Source organism: Mus pahari, chromosome 3, assembly GCF_900095145.1.
Source record: "Mus pahari chromosome 3, PAHARI_EIJ_v1.1, whole genome shotgun sequence".
NCBI lineage: Eukaryota > Metazoa > Chordata > Mammalia > Rodentia > Muridae > Mus > Mus pahari.
In genome coordinates, this window is record NC_034592.1 from 58537271 (window position 1) to 58553836 (window position 16566).

The 16566-nt window shown below is 45.6% G+C and overlaps 1 protein-coding gene across 3 annotated transcripts; it reads left to right on the forward strand.

Moving 5' to 3' along the window:
• The first annotated feature begins 3713 nt into the window (after positions 1–3713).
• On the forward strand, positions 3714–14588 carry Cdca7 (cell division cycle associated 7). 3 transcript variants are annotated; one of them, XM_029536521.1, is made up of 10 exons: positions 3714–3798; positions 6428–6550; positions 7155–7259; positions 9394–9630; positions 10096–10179; positions 11008–11211; positions 11527–11664; positions 12437–12586; positions 13003–13139; positions 13421–14588. In XM_029536521.1, exons 1-10 carry the CDS (start codon positions 3778–3780, stop codon positions 13449–13451), a joined length of 1230 nt encoding a protein of 409 aa, XP_029392381.1. In that variant the 5' UTR covers positions 3714–3777; the 3' UTR covers positions 13452–14588. The 3 variants fall into 3 exon arrangements, with proteins under 3 accessions (XP_029392381.1, XP_029392383.1, XP_029392382.1); XM_029536522.1 differs by lacking the exon at positions 3714–3798 and adding an exon at positions 4204–4274 and having other exon boundaries at positions 13421–14587; XM_029536523.1 differs by lacking the exon at positions 7155–7259 and having other exon boundaries at positions 13421–14587.
• The last annotated feature ends 1978 nt before the right edge of the window (positions 14589–16566 follow it).

The following is a 16566-nucleotide window of genomic DNA, read 5'->3' on the forward strand; positions in this document are numbered from 1 at the left end:
TCTGGACAGGGATGTGCACCCGCTATACTGTTGTACACAGAAACCCTGTCTCAAAAAAAAAAAAAAAAAAAAAAAAAAAAAAAAGAAACAAACAGCATGCGAGGAACAAGCATTTTCTAAAATGGCCACCTCAGACAAAGGCATGAAGGCCTTCTTATAGGGAACTGGGGGAACTTTCTAGAAGGATTAGGTAATCTAAAATTTCAACGGTGGGTATTAGGGCTCACAGGTGGTCAGAAGTCTGCATTCCTATGTCATGAACGTTTAACCGTAGGATGACATAGGACTGTCCAGCCAGATGGCCCTTTCTGAGATAGTTCCCCATTTTTGTGGCTATCCCCAGGCTGTTCTTTGTGTGTGTGTGTGTGTGGGGGGGGTTATGATCTTGTTCTGGATTTTATGGTCTCTCCTAGAGCTGGCGTCTTATGATTTCGTTTCTGAGACTCATGGTCTATTCCTGAAACTGGTGTCTCACGGCCTTTTTTTGAAATCAGGCCTGGTCCTTAAACGGAGACAAATGGGGGTTTATGTTGTCCTTTCAAAGAGCACAGTGACTAAGCTACTCCAGTGCCTTTACTCATCATGGACTAATCAGCCATATTTGCTTCCCTTCACTTACAGTTGTGACCTTGGCACACCTTGAACCTTGGATCCTCTGGCCTCTCCCCAACTGCTGGGGTATCAAGCTTGTGCTACCTTGCCTGATAAGACGCCCCCCCCCCCCTTTCTTCTTAGAAAAGACTTGTGACACTACAGTCCCAGTCTTTCCCACCTCCTCCCTCCTTCCTCCCTTTCTCTCTTTAGGGTTAATGTCTATCTTCTTCCACCTGTTAACATTTTCTTCTTCCACAGTTGTTCTGTTTTCTTTGTGCTTTTCGATTCTGTGGAGGGTTAGCCTTCTCAGAGGCGGTCGCCCTTTGCTTTCCCCCTCAACCTTGTATGAGGAGCTAGCTTCGCCTGATGCAAGAGAGCCGCTCTGAACAGTTGTTTAGATCCTGTTACATGCCTGTGCCACTGTTCTTTTCCTGTAGTCATATCCGGTTTTCTGAGGGGGTGGTGATGGCTAATCTTGTCACCTCGGTGACACTGAGAAGTGCCTAGGGGATTATTGAAGTGTGCCCCTGAGCGAGTCTTCAGGGTGTTTCCAGAGAGGATTAACTGGGGTGTGGGGTGGGGGTCTGGGAGGAGGAGAGGGCAGTGTATGTAAAGTGAATAAATAAATGAATGGGGAAGAAAAAGGCAGGATGTCATTCCGAGCATGCAGGGCACCATTCCGAGGGCTAAGGGCTTCAGTGGAAGGGAAAAGAGGACACAGTAACACAGGCACACCACTTTCTGTTCGGTTCCCCTGTCTCCCCTACACCTTCTTGTCACGATAGACTAGACTTTCTGAAAGCCTGAGCCAAATAAATCTCTCCTTCATCTCCCTTACCTCCATGTTTGTGTCAGACTTTTGTGCCAGTGACGGAACAGAAGCACAAGTGTCACTTGGCTGGTTTGCAATAGTTTTGCCCTGGTATACTATACTACTAGGAATGAGCCAACTACTCCGGTCCAGTTGACTCCAACTTCAAGACAAAGTCTCAGATCTGAGCGAGCGCTGCAATGGCATCCACGTCTTAGCATCCCCAGCTTTCACTCCCTCCTGGCTGGCTGCTCTCCCCAGACTGGGGCACCCCCGCCTGTTAAATCCTCCACTGTCTTTCTATCAGGCCTGGAATAAATGCAGACATGGCTAGGAAGCTCCAAATGTCTACTTTCTCTCCCTCTTTTCCTGACTTTCAGTAGTAGAGATGGGGACTCTTGGCTGCGAACTGTTCTGGAACCAGGTGCCAGTCTGCCTGAAACTAGTACTTTCTTTCTGTGGTTTCCTCCCTGACCACTCAGATTCCTGGCTGTATATCACCAGCTTGTAGAACTTTCGTAGAAGTAAGCACCGTTCCTTTCCTGTCTTCAGCTTTTCACTATGCTTTCTTCCTCCTCCTCCTCCTCCTCCTCCTCCTCCTCCTCCTTCTTCCTCCAAAGTATCATACCTGAAATTCTCTTTTGTATCTCTGCTCCTCTATCAGAGTGTATACTCTCTGGGCCTTGTGTCCTCAGTACCCAGAATAACACCTGCTTACAAACCTTGCACACAGTTAGGGGCAGGACCTTGAACCCCCCTGATGGTGAGGCCCAGAGGATATACCTTGTCTACAGCACACACACAAGCACAGAGTGAAGACTTTAAGGAAACAATACACACACACACACACACACACACACACACACACACACACACACACACGTGTCCTGGGCTCACATTGGATTTCGTTGAAAAAGAAGTACAGGAGCACAGAGAGACAAGCCTGTTCCAAGAAGACTAAATATGCTGCTCGGTGTAGAACATTACACAGGCAAAGTGGCCCGGATGCTGTGACCTCACATGTTCAGTTCTACTTGCACAAACCGTATTCCCAAGAACATTATACTAAGGACAATTTTAGGTTGCCATCCACTTACTTATTCACCCAACAAGTGTTGAACTCCTGACTGCTACCAGGAATTTAGTCAAACAAATTAATAGCTGCTTCTCTTGATGCCTACTTTGGGGACTGAAGTTCTTTATCTCTAGCACAGAGGGAGGGTGACCCCTGGGCAGCTCCTTCCAATCCATTGTCTTCGTGGCTTATTTATGTCTTTATGGTCAATATCTTGAGAGGTGTGTGTGTGTGTGTGTGTGTGTGTGTGTGTGTGTCCTGCGCATGCTCTCTTCACAAGAAAGGACTGTGGCAACATCAATACTAAAAGTTTTGAAATGAGGGGGAATGCTTGCACTTTAAGAAATGTTTTAAATCTATGATTATAATTAAAGTTTTTTTTTTTTTTAAAGCGTCCTAGGTTTTTCGGCCGTTGTTGTTTTTCTTCTGTAAGTGTTTTTACTCTTTAAAAACAGGTGAGCCTTGTTTCATTCCTGTGCTGTGCCGGTCTTAGTGAGAAGGGCTATAAAAAACAAACAAACAAAAACCAGTCTTCTTTCTAACTAACTCTGGTAGTTCCCAATTTTGCCTGAAGATGGACAATCCACATTGTAATCGCCTGCAGCTTTTATCTCCGAAAGATAAAGCTCTAAAGATAAGGTTTTACTCACCAGAAGGGCTATTTTTAAACCCACGCCCGAATCTTTCTAGAAGCAACAGAACTTAACTCGTCTATTGACTTCATATAGATAGTGATGTGGTTGCTAGATAAGAGGTGCTACGCTCTCAGCTATTTGTGGGTGGTATCCCTGCTCTGTTCCCTAACATTTATCCATTTTTAAGAGATTAAACTACAGAGAAAGTGTGAACGCAGTGAGAGGCTCTGCAAGTAGTCTCTGCCAGCCTTACAGCCCCCCGTTTTGTATGCAAATCAGACGGCCAGTCCCAGGACTCCGGCAGCCACTTTCGCGCCACTTCCCAGGACCGCGCAGCTTCATAAAAAGCCAGTGGCACCAAGTTCCCACGACGCCACTGTTTCATAGAACAATCAACAGTTTCCGAGGACACTCAAGGTTATTACAACCAAGAGAACCGTTTCTCTTTTTTTTCCAGAGCTGGGACGCTTCGGGAACCGCTAGAGAGGTCGTCTTAGCTGGCAGGACCTGCGTCCCGGCGCGGGAAAGCCGGTGGCCCCGCCCCTCCGGCGGCGGAGTGCACGCCCCGCCTCTGTCCCGGAGCTCCGGTGGCTCGGGCTCTGAGTGCTGGTGTGTTCCGACGAACTGTCCCCGTTCCGAGTGCCTGGCTACCCGCCGCCAGCATGGAGGCTCGCCGCGCGCGGGTGAGGCCCGGCCGGGTGCACCGGGGCGGGGTTGGTGGGTGCTAGACACGGGCGGGTCCGGGCCACTTCCCTCCGACTCCGCGGGTTAGCTCCGCTCACTTGTCCCACGCGCTCCTGATTGTCGCCAGGTTGAGGGAAATCACAGATCGATTTTCTTATAATCTTTGCACCCAAGATAACTCAGGGCCAAGGTGATGTGCTCGCCGGCGCGCACGGAGTTGCCAGCGCTCCGGGAACCCGCGGCACCGACGCTCGTGCTCCACGTGCGCGCCGGAGGCCTGGGACTCGCCGCTGGCCATGGTGTCCGGCGGTCATATCCCAGCCTTTCCACCTTCTGGGACCTGGCCCTGCAGGACCCGCTTGCGGCGGGAGCGTTGTTACCTACGCGTGCACTAGTGGCCCTGGGATCGATCCTCTTTTGCTCTGCGGGCCCTTTCTAACCACTCTGGATCTGCGGGTTTAGCGTAGAAGGCCTTGTGAGCATTTCTTGAGAACTTGGGTTGTGCACGTGGAGGGGAGGTATTGTTTTAGTCCCAGGCTGTGGTCAGGCGCAAATTTTGGGGTCCAGCGATGCAAGTCGTGTGCCGCGACCGTTTAGTGAGCTTCCCTGCGTCCCCCCCCCCCCACTCCCCATCCGTCCCACCCTTTTCTACCCGACCTGCAGCTGCGAGCTGGAACGTTACTCTTTTTGCTCCAACGGAAGCCAGAACTTATGTCCTGCCCTGGAGAGGGTTGAAGAGTGGGGGGATGGGCGGAAAGGAAGACAGTGACGTGCTTCAAATAAAAATCGGGTTCGGGGGCCCTTGTGGCGAGGTCTGGGTGAGTAGGCGGGGTCGTGGTTTCGTAGCGGATCTCCGCGCGTGGGGAAACGGGCTTGGAGTTTGGCTTGCCTTAGTGCATATTTGGGCACCTGACTGGAGGAATCGACTTCCCCTCTCCGCGCTTCAGTTTTCTTAAGTGATGGTAACGTCGCTGCAAAAAATTAAGCAAACATCACTACCAAATCTGCCGCCAAGGAACACTCGCCGTAAATAGAATTAAGAGTTACGTCTGCCAAGAAAGCTCACCCCAGGCACGACTTTTGGCTCTCCTTTTTTGGTGTCTTTTCCATCGAAGACATATTTGCCTGGTGAATGACTGACTGTTGGCCTGTCCTGGCTTGTTAAAGATTAAACTCTTTTCCTGGTGGCTTTTGATTGAATGCCTCCCCTGAGGCTGACATGGAGTTAAATTGATTAGTAGAGAGTTAAAGTCATTTAAGGAACTGTGTGCTGTTTTGGGGGTTTCGTAGTTCTTTGCATTGTGTCACACCTTGGCACCTTGGACTTCCTCTGCCAGAAACCTGGGCAGACTTTTGAGATCCCTTTTAACTCCTAACACTCCACCCACTGCCTCGAACATTTATTGTAAATACAACCTTTTTATTTGGTAGCTCTCTCGAATACCACACATTGCTACCATTAGGATATCAGAAGCATACACAAATGGTTGATTGGTTTCTACTTAGGGACTTAATGTGGAGGCTGGGCCACCATCATCTTGGAAATCATTTTATTGTATCTGAGAGACTGAAATGTATAAAGTGTTAGGTGCAGAAGGAAGTCTTTCCCTATATCTAGGCATTTTCTGTTCCTAACACCCGTGGGCACTCTGGTGGGGCTGGCCCAACTTGGGTCCATAAGAAATGGCAAAACAGGCTGTCCTGGTTACATGCTCTAGTGGACAGTACAGGGCTGTAAGGAAAAGCGAATGGAGCTTTCTCATATCTCCGAATAACTTGACCTTTATTTGCTAGAAATGCTTACTGCTGGTTTCTACCACTGGCCTTAAAATTCTCAAGTCTTTGGGGGCCACAAGGAAGCTGTACGGAGCCCGTGGTCTTCGGGGGCCACAAGAAAGCTGTATGGAGCCCGTGGTCAGGGAGTTCCTGTGGAATCCGGTCCTCAACCTGGCCTAGGAGTGTTAGTTGCCCTCTGACTTGGCTTCCTGTACTATGTATTTTCGGGCTGATAACACTTGATTTGTAAAGGCTGTGCAAACCCTCCCTACCCCTCTCCTTGGAGCAGCTCCTGCTTGGATGACTGCCATCTTAAAACACAGGACCTGCCCGATTTTTGTAGTTTTGGAAATTAGCATCACAGTGCAGAGCCCAAGGCTTACATAAAAAGACCTCATTAGCTTGATTTTTGGCTGAAGGAGAAAAATTGCTCCTCCATTTTGTACTTTTGAAATCTCCTTTTAGAAGTACAGTTCAATGAGAAAAAATGAGGTTGGGTTTTAGGAGCTCTGTGGAGTTCTGTAATGCTAAGTTCTGTAATGCTAAATGCTCCCGAGTTTAAGGTGGGAAGAGAGGTAACTGCAGATTTTGGATAAGTTGATAAGTACCATTAAAATGACCTCCAGAAGAGATCCTGTCTTAGAATTTAACCTGAGTTGTGTTTTTTTTTTTTTAATTTTTATATATTTTTTGGTGACAATTGCCAATCATTTTTCTCTGTAAGATCTGAAAAAGTTTATGTCCATCTATGTACTCTGCTGTGTAAACCTACCAGACTGAGAACTGATGTGTTGAGTAGTCCTGTATGGCCAGAAGCACCCTGGTCAATAGTGTTGCCATTTCTTTCCACAGCAAAAGGCTCTCAAAGTAAAGAACTTAAAGAATGTCAGATACATGAAGTTGATTTCCATGGAGACATCCTCATCCTCCGATGACAGTTGTGACAGCTTTGCTTCTGATAATTTTGCAAACACAGTAAGTGCTGCCTGAGAATAAACAGGATTTAGTCTGCCATGCTCCAAATGCCCCCAAACACTTTGTGCACAATTTAAAAACCGCTTGCTTTTTCGCCTGCATTTCTGTACAGCCGTTAGGAAACTGCACCATGCACTGTCATTTCGCTTCGCTCTTTGCTGTGTCTCTAGGTGGTAATTGTTGAAGGCAGATTAGCTGCTTATTGTATCCTTTTGAAATGTCGCCTAACCTAACGCGACTGATGACTTGCTATAACAACTCAGAAATCATTTGTAAACCTCTGAACCATTTTTCTTTGTAACAAAAGCTATTCTCCTGTAGTGAGTGCACTTGTAAATGTGATTTGCTCTCTGCACAGTTTATGGAAAATTGGTTCTTGAGAAAAGAAAAAAAATCCACATGCACATTTATTTATTTATTTTACAGGAACCTAAATTCAGGCCAGATACCAGTGAAGAACTGGCTTCATGTTTTTGGTGGTTTTTTTTGTTGTTGTTGTTTATTTGTTTTTTGTTTTTGTAGTAAGGACTCTGATAATGAATCTTTCTGCAGCTTTTCAAAGGGTGAGGTGCAAGATGTATTAAGTCATTGTGGATTTTTACAGAAACCAAGGCCAGATACCACTAAGGACTTGGCCAACATTTTTCATGCCGACTCTGACGATGAATCATTTTGCGGTTTTTCAGAGAGTGAGATACAAGATGGAATGGTGAGTGTGAGGACCACACCAGCATCAAGCAGGGAGGTACGAGCAGGGAGGTACGCCGAGAGGCAGCACACATTGGCTTTTTGAGCTGATAACTCTCCATGCATCTAGGAGATTTTGATGGCCTGATTGTAAATACTTTCTTCATGTCTTAAAGCCATGTTCTTACCAGTATTCTGCTCGTAGCTCTTTAAGCATTTTTTTTTTTTTTTTTTTTTAAGGTTTGGGGAAGTGGCTTAAGTAAAGTTGGCTAGCCTCCAGCTTGCCATTAGCTGCAGAGCTGGCCTAATCACAGGAAGCACATATGTCCTAAAGATTAGCTACCGTTGGTGCTTACACGTGCAGTGCTAGCATGGAGCTGGCTAAGCTGGGTCCCATGGTTCTAGTTGTTCCTGTAGTTTCAGAACCTCTTAGGACCGTGTAGCTCATAGCAGGTAGGGCCCTTGTTGCTTCTGTGTCTGCCTTCCCTGGGTATGCTGCCCTCCCCTCAGCTATGTCACCTGCTGTGCCTGTGCCTGTGTCTTACTCCCTGAGCATAGCATGCTTAGACTTTCTCCTAAAGAAGTGCACTTGTTATAAATCACCCACTGCATGTTATTTACGTTGTTGTCCCTGACCACATTCCCTACAGGCCACCAATTGACTGACCCTGCTGTGACAGCACTTGTCTCTAGAACTATCTTTTTTTTTTTTTTGGTGGGGGCGGGGTTGAGACAGGGTTTCTCTGTGTAGCCCTGGCTGTCCTGGAACTCACTTGTAGACCAGGCTGGCCTCGAACTCAGAAATCCACCTGCCTCTACCTCCCGAGTGCTGGGATTAAAGGCGCGTGCCACCACACCCAGCTCTGGCTCTAGAACTATCTTATCACCATCTATACCTACACGTGTTTTCTCTAATAAGAGACTTTGGTCCAAATAGGAGTTGATTGGCATTTGTGAGCTGGGGCCCGTCTACAGGTCTGGGTGTGACCCGTTGTCTGTGGCTTGACTACTCTAGGCAGGCTCTTAGCTCTTTGTAGGTATTACCTGTGCTGAATAAAATGCCAGTTGATTAAAAGAGCTAAGAATCTATAAAAGTTTTGATTCGTGATCTCCATCTATGAATACTAAATGTAAGTGAAGTACTAAGAGCTATCCATGGGATCCTTACTTGTTGGTGCTAGGGATCAAACCCAGGGTCTTAGATGTGCTAAACATGGACTCTTCTGTTGAACTAAGTCCTCAGCCCACTCAGTTTTTTGGAGGTGCTAGGGAGATGACTCAGCTTGCCCTGCAAGTACAAGAACTTAAGAAACCTATGTAAATGCCTAGTGAACACAATAACCTGTCTGTAATTCCAGCTTCTCAGAAGGCAGAGCTAGGATCCCTAGAGCAAGCTGAGTAGTAAGATGTGATATATCAGTGAGCTCTGGGTTTGATTGAGAGACCCTGTCTCAATTAGTAATGTTAAGGATGCTTCCTGATCTTAAGCTCAGGCCTCCATGTGTACACTCACACATGCATACATGCAAGAATGAGAGCAGCTGTCCTGTACATACATGGCCAAAGCTTTTATGTGGACATATATTCTTGGATCTATACCTAGAGTACATGGCTGGGATACATAGAAACGGTTTAGCTTTTGAGCAAGCTTACAGGTTTGGCTATACTAGTTGGTATGAAGTGATGTCTCACTAGGTCTTGACTTCTATAACGTTCATTTGAGTGGTCCCCAGACTAGTCAGGTTCAGAGACAGACAGGTGTTTGCCAGAGACATTGGCAGTTTTATGTGTATTTTAATCACAGTTAAAACTGAATTGGAAGTTGATAGTTTAGGCTATTATTTCATACCATCATAGGCATTTAAACCATGTTTATGGATGAACTTATAGGGATTATTTTTAAGGAAATGAGAAGGGGACAAGAGTTTATTAAAAAATTATTTAGATATGTAGGTCTCAGGACAGTAAGGGTGGCTCAGACATTGTCTTACACCAGTAACAGAGTATTCATTTGCAAGACTTGATTTTGTTACCCACCATCCTTGCTGACTGGTTAAGACTAATTTTGCTCATGTCCTTTATTCCAAAAGGATTTTGTGGTGCCACTTGTCTGCCACTCGGCGGGTTTTAATAACTCCCTCTCTCTGGTTAACTAGAGACTGCAGTTCAACAGGGAAGGCTGCAGGACCCGAAGTCAGTGCCGCCACTCCGGGCCTCTCAGGGCAGCAGTGAAGTTCCCACCACGAAATACCCCGAGGGCTGCTAACAAAAAAGCAGCACCCCCCAAGCCCTCTGAGAGCTCTGCAAATGATTCCCATTCTGACTCTGAAGCAGAAGATGGCATGAACTTTCTGGAGAAGAGGGCCTTGAATATAAAGCAGAACAAAGCAATGGTAGGTATTTGAACGGTCCAAACCCTTCCCTGCTTTCCTTTAAGCAGTTCATTTCTTCTCTCTCCTGAGAACTGTTTGTAAGCTGTGAGATTTGACGATGTGTTTGTTTCAAAGATTGATAGTGATTTATGTGGAGTAGGGGCCGAGACTGTGCAGCTGCTCTTGGAGGCCATTTTGTATCCCCTGGAACTGGAGTTAGGGATGGTTGTGAGATCCCGTGTGGGTGCTGGGCACCGAACCCGGGTCCTCTGCAAGGGCAACAAGTGCCTTTTACAGCTGAGCCAGCCCTCCAGCCCCATCTGTTCTTTACATCCTGTTAAGAGTTAGGATAAGCCTAGTAGGGAAATGTGAACCGTGACTATGTCAACTTATTAAGCGGAAAGTTGAGGGATAGGCTAGCGTCCTTTCTACAAATTGCCCGTTGTTGCCAGTTCTAATTTCTGTCTACTCTCTTCCCCTTTTTAGCTTGCAAAACTCATGTCAGAATTAGAAAGCTTCCCTGGCTTGTTCTCTGGAAGACATTCCCTCCCAGGCCACAGAACCAGAAATGTAAGTGCTTCTCTCTATCCTGTTGTGGACAAGGCCAGAGCAGATCTCTGAGAGTGTACGATCTTGTTTTTATATGGGGGCTAGAAATGGGTCCTTGGAGCTCTCGATGCTCCCTGCACTTGGGACACGTTGGCTCTGCTCTCCTACGGCCATGCTCCTTTTGATCATCTGTCTGTTTCCCATTAGCAGCAAACAAAATAGATGACTTATCTCTCTCTGTTCCCTCAAGTAGCACGTTTTGCCCCTCACGTGCTAGATACAAAGTTGGTATTTTTAAGAACAGATTAAGGGGAAAGGAAGTATATACAATCTCTTTGTCGAGTCATATCTTAATAATGACTTACTAATTTTAATAATTATTTGATTGAATCCCAAGGGTCAAAGCTGGTGTGACTGAGGATGGGTGGTTTGTTGTGTTGTCTATAGCAGAAAAGTAAAGCCAGTGTTTCCCTGCTTCTCCCTAGGGAGGCAGGCTGGAAGACAGTGAGAAATGGGGAGAAGAAACCGGGCATTCTTTGCTTATATGGAGATAGCATATGTGTTCCAGTAGTGTAGAGATGTTACAAGAAAGGTTTTTGGATCAGGAGCTTGGGTGTTACATATTCAGTATCTGGAGTAAAAGAGTAAATGGTAGAAAAATTAAATAGAAGAATTAATAAAAGTTGCGGTGGCTATATGGCATTGGGGTTTGTTTTCCACACATAATGAAAAAGGCCAAGAAAATGGTCCTCTTATACTAAACTACTTAGGGGTGATGCAGGTTCTCTAGAGTGCTGGCTCTTTCGGTTACGGAGTAAGTGGATCTATCTTGTGTGTTTCGTTTGCCAGTCAAAGTCACCGAGAAGACGCACATTCCCAGGTGTGGCTTCCAGAAGGAACCCAGAACGGAGAACTCGACCTCTCACCAGGTCAAGGTCCCGGATCCTGGGCTCCTTGGGTGCCCTGCCCACGGAAGAGGAGGAGGAAGAGGAGGAAGAAGAGGATAAGTACATGCTGGTGAGACAGAGGAAGTCCATGGACAGCTACATGAACGTGAGTCTCACTGATGGGTGATGTCCATCTCCAGGAAGCTTGGCATCAGCAACACAGTCTCAGACCATTCCAAGTCATCAGTGCTACACAAACACACTTAGCTTTGTTAGTGGGCAAGAGTCAGATTCAATATTGTAGGAATTCTGTTTATACTTTTGGCTAGTTATTCTTACAGTAAACTTAGGGCCTGCTCCCTCTCTCCATAAGCAAGAAAGATTTCCCAGATTGACTTTTCTTTGAAACACGAAATGAAGCATCTCGAGATTTGGGGATGCTGAGAGCCGGAAAGGAACTCAGTTCACGATTCTTACTCAGGACGATGATATGCCCAGAAGTCGGCGCCCTGGATCCATGACCCTTCCGCATATCATCCGACCAGTAGAAGAAGTCACAGAGGAAGAGATTAGGAACATCTGCAGCAACTCGAGAGAGAAGATTTACAACCGATCTCTGGTAAGTGCCCTGAGGTTACATCTAGAAACCAAAATGCCCTGCAGAGGGCAGATAGTATCTGCTTGGAGGGTGCTGCCTGGAGTTATGGTCTGGGCAGTCTTTTTTTTTTGAGACAGGGTTTCTCTGTGTAGCCCTGGCTGTCCTGGAACTCACTTTGTAGACCAGGCTGGCCTCGAACTCAGAAATCCGCCTGCCTCTACCTCCCAAGTGCTGGGATTAAAGGCGTGTGCCACCACGCCCGGCTCGGTCTGGGCACTCTTAACTGCACTTTTCTTTTTCATAAAAGAGAAAGAGTCTTACAGCATGTCTGGGATCGAATTATCTGTATAGGAGGTCTACAGTAGGGTTATACGTTTTTTGTTTTAATGTAGAAGTTGATTCAGTCAACTGGGATTCACTGTGTACTGTTAGGGTGAATGTGTTGATAGTCGCTGAGACGTGAACGTTATTGACTGTGTACTGTTAGGGTGAACGTATTGATAGTCGCTGAGACTGTAGTGAGAGCCAAAGATGACAAATGGGTTTGGGTGGGATTTCTTTTTCCCACGCTGAGAATCAGACTCAGGATCTTGAGTGGGTTTTGGCGAGTATTCTGGCACTGAGCACAGATAGTTTTGACGACACCGTTGCACCACCAATGGGCTGGGAAGCCTTGCCTGAGGTGCTTTGCATCCTCACATACCTAGGTGTGGCCTTTTTGACCAGTGTGGGAGCTCTGTTTTCCTCTACAAAGGCAGCGCTTGCTCCTTCTCTCACCCGGTCCTCCTTTTAGGGTTCTACCTGTCATCAGTGTCGCCAGAAAACCACTGACACCAAAACCAACTGCCGAAACCCAGACTGCTGGGGCATCCGGGGCCAGTTCTGTGGTCCCTGCCTTCGAAACCGCTATGGCGAGGAGGTCAAGGATGCTCTGCTGGATCCGGTAGGTGGCTGCTGTATTTGGGGAGGGGCTCTTGGTGTCAGGAGACGACAGTGTGATGCTGCATGAAATAATAACTGCAGAGAGCTTGGGGCTGCTGCCCAGAGAAGCTGATTCCTTTTCCCTTGGTGATGGTTGTGTAACTTTCTTGAACTGATTTTATGGTGTGTGTGTGTGTGTGTGTGTGTGTGTGTGTGTGTGTGTGTGTGTCTTGCTAGGGTTCAAACCAACGCCAAGGGCCTTACATATGCTATGCAAATGCTCTCATACTGGACCAAAAACTATTTTATGATTTTTTTTTTTTTTTAATCACGGGTTAAATGGATTGATACTAAGTTCTTTAATGACTAAAAACCTTAAACAAATGGGTGGAGGGAGCGTGAGTCGTAGCCTCAGGGTGCTTTCCCACAATTCTTCAGAACTGGCACTGCCCACCTTGTCGAGGAATTTGCAACTGCAGCTTCTGCCGCCAGCGTGATGGGCGGTGCGCCACTGGAGTCCTGGTGTATCTAGCAAAGTATCACGGCTTTGGGAATGTTCATGCTTACTTGAAAAGGTAATGGCCTTTTTCTTCCTCTTTCACATCTGAGTCTGCCATTCATCTATGTGCCTTGATAAAGATATAGAAGTCTGAGCCTGGGGCAGGGAAATGTTAGTGGAAATGCATCTTTCTTGGGGTGGGGAGTGTATGTAAAGCTCAGTCTGTGTGCCTAAGATGTGCCCTGACAATATATGTTAGGGCTCCATAATGACATTTTTTAAAGAAGAGAATATGACTTTCCAAAGAGAATTAATGGTTGAAAACTGTTTTGACGTCTTCCCCTTTGTCTTTCACAGTCTGAAGCAGGAATTTGAAATGCAAGCATAGAGCCTGAAGATTATCTGCCTGCCTTCGGCCTCTGAAGGCCCTCTTGTTCTTGACATTGTTGTTGATGGAGACCTGAGTAAGAATCTCGGCCATCGGTCGCGTTGATCTCGTAGCTCACACTTTTTTCTCTGCCCGCCTTCGGCCTCTGAAGGCCTTCTTGTTCTTGACATTGTCGTTGATGGAAACCTGAGTAAGAATCTTGGCCATCGGTCGCGTTGATCTCGTAGCTCACATTTGTTTCTGATGCATCATGGAAGGCATGCTACTCCTTATGTTTCAGCGATATGTAGTGTCTCAGAGCTCACCCCGGCCCCACCTTGTAGCCTCCCTGGTCTTATGCCACCGCTTAGATTCTGAGCTATCTTCAAGTGGCAGCTTGAGAATTTGTTTGATCAGGACATACCCAAGCACTTTGGGGTACAGTGGTATTGTGAAGCAACGGTTGTGATGAATTGTAGAGAAGAGCCCTTTAACTTGTTTACACAGAATCAACACACACGGTTTAGTGTCTAGTGTTTGTATTGGCTGATGTTTTAAATGGAAAGGCCAAGGCACAAAGGGCTGGAAACCATGAGGACAAATTAGGTAGTTGTTGTAAACTGGAATATGGCCACATTGGATGGCTTTCTGGAGAAATACAGCTCTTGGGTGCGGTGCTCAGTGTACACCTTGTCACAGCTGACACCATTGCTGCTGTCCTCTGGCTTACCCAGTCACCCAAAGGTTTGTGGTAACGTGGTACCATAATTACTTAAATTGCCATAGAAAAGGCATTCTGGGAAGATAAAGATGATAGCTCTGCAACGGGTTGATTTGAAATCTTGGTGTTCTGCTTCAGAAACTTAACCTTCATAATGTCACTTTAGATCCTGGCAGTTTCCTTAAGAAGTAACCCTGGGGTTGTGTCCAGGGCTTCTAAACACTTTTGGAATGATGGGAAGTGGCCTTTTAGAGATGGGTGGCTTTGAACCACTTTCCCTCCCCTTTCCCTACCGGTGGGTCATTCAGTCCTGGTGACTAAGTGACTGAGTCCGTCACCTGTGTAGCCTGTCAGCTGTGCCTACTCTGTACTCTGTCTGTGATGCTCAGTTGGAACTTGAATTGTTCAGTGTAAATACAGCTTTTTGTTCTGTAATACTTTTATACAAAGGTTTTTATTTTAATAATAAAACATTTTGTTCTAACGTGTGTGTTTATTTTTGTTTAAAAAAGTTTCAATGTTAATTTTCCCCCTGTGCTTTGAAAGGGCATTTCTGCCTCTTCTAAAACTTTCTTTGGATTAAGTTTCTGAGGCCCACAGTCAGCTCTTTTATACAGGGTCTCATTTGCTGATAAGACTCTTAGCTGGAATCTCAAAGTGGACAAGACAGCCACGTTGGCTGACTGTACATGTGCCCGGGGAAGTTTTATGTTATTTTCCTTTATCGTTTGCAGTACTTGAACACTTTTATCCACTTTTCAAATACTTACTAAATGTGTGCCATACTCTGAGGTTTCAAGACTGAACTAGAAGACACAAAATGTAACAACTTTTTAGAGCCAAATGTAACATGGAATCACAGAGCTACCATACTGAAGCAGGAGGATTGCAAGCTTGAGGCAACCCTCAAAAAAGCCTTTTTTTTTTTTTTTTTTTTAAAGATAGTGTTTTCATGTATATGTTTGTATGGCTGTATTCATGTACATGTATGTGCAGGTGCCCTCAGGAGGCCAGAAGAGGGTGTTAGGGTCTGTGGATCTCAAGTTATAGGCAGTTGTGAACCACCAGATGTGGGTACTGTGAACTGAACTCAGCCCTAAGAGATCAGCAAGCACTCCTAATTGCTGAGCTATGTAGCTCCCCTGTTGCTCTTATAACTAAATTTCTGACCAGGACTGGCTAATACAGTCTGCATGTCACATCCAACTGCATATACCTTCTTACATTTGTAAAGTTTTTTCGTTTCCTTTTTACAGTGTGACAGGCTGGAGAGATGGCTCAGTAATTAAGAGTACTTCACTTGGGAGGACCCAGCACCCATTGGCTTAATTCATAATCATCCATAACCAGATACAGTGCCCTCTTGAATTTGGGCACCAGACATATACCTGTAGTGCACTTACATCAATAAACATTCAAGTGTGCAAGAGTATGGCACTGTAAGCCACAAACCTAAGATATGTCTAGCCTGGCACTTTATAGGAAAAGAAAGCCAGTATCCTGTTTGTACCATACTTTGATGGGCAGCCATGGTTCTCTGCTCCACACATAGGAAGGACCAGGCTGAATGTTGCTTACTTGGTACCTGGATTCAAAAGAAGTCTGTTGTTAGAGATCAAGTCTTTGGATCTTAAGAATCCAAACTAGGACTGGAGGGACAGATTCAGCGGTGAAGAGCACTGCCTGCTCTTCTGAAGGTCCTGAGTTTAAATCCCAGCAACCACATGGTGGCTCACAACCATCTGTAATGAAATCCGAGTCCCTCTTCTGGAGTGTCTGAAGGCAGCTAAGATGTACTTACATATAATAAATAAATAACTCTTAAAAAAAAATCCAGACTAATGCAACCCTGTTGTGTATGTAAATTGAGCTTAAATGCTAGAGTTCATATAAATTGTTTTGTTTGAAATCATGGCAGGTAATTGGTTGAACCCAGGGTCTTCCATGTGCTTTTCTGAGCTATACCCCTGCAAGTGATTTGCATAATTTTTGACATCAATTTAAGTGATAGGGTTTTCCTTTAAAATAGTTAACTGGAATAGTTCATTGTGACACCTTAACCTTAAAGGAGACATGTAATCTAGCAAAGGAACTATTGAAAAAAACCTATAAATAATGTGGGGAATGAAAAGAGGAAGACAGCCAGGCGTGCGCCACTACGCCTTTAATCCCAGCACTTGTTTATGATAAACAAGCCAAGTCCCCTGTCCCTGATTGCTTCGTAGACAGCTTACAATGACAGGAATTCATATTTCTGCTTTCTTGTTTTTGTTTGGTTGTCCATAGTCCTCAAGTTCATCTTTCAAGCTGAGTAGCTGTACTAATTCTTCTTTCTTTCTTTCTTTCTTTCTTTCTTTCTTTCTTTCTTTCTTTCTTTCTTTCTTTCTTTCTTTCTTTCTTTCTTTCTTTCTTTCT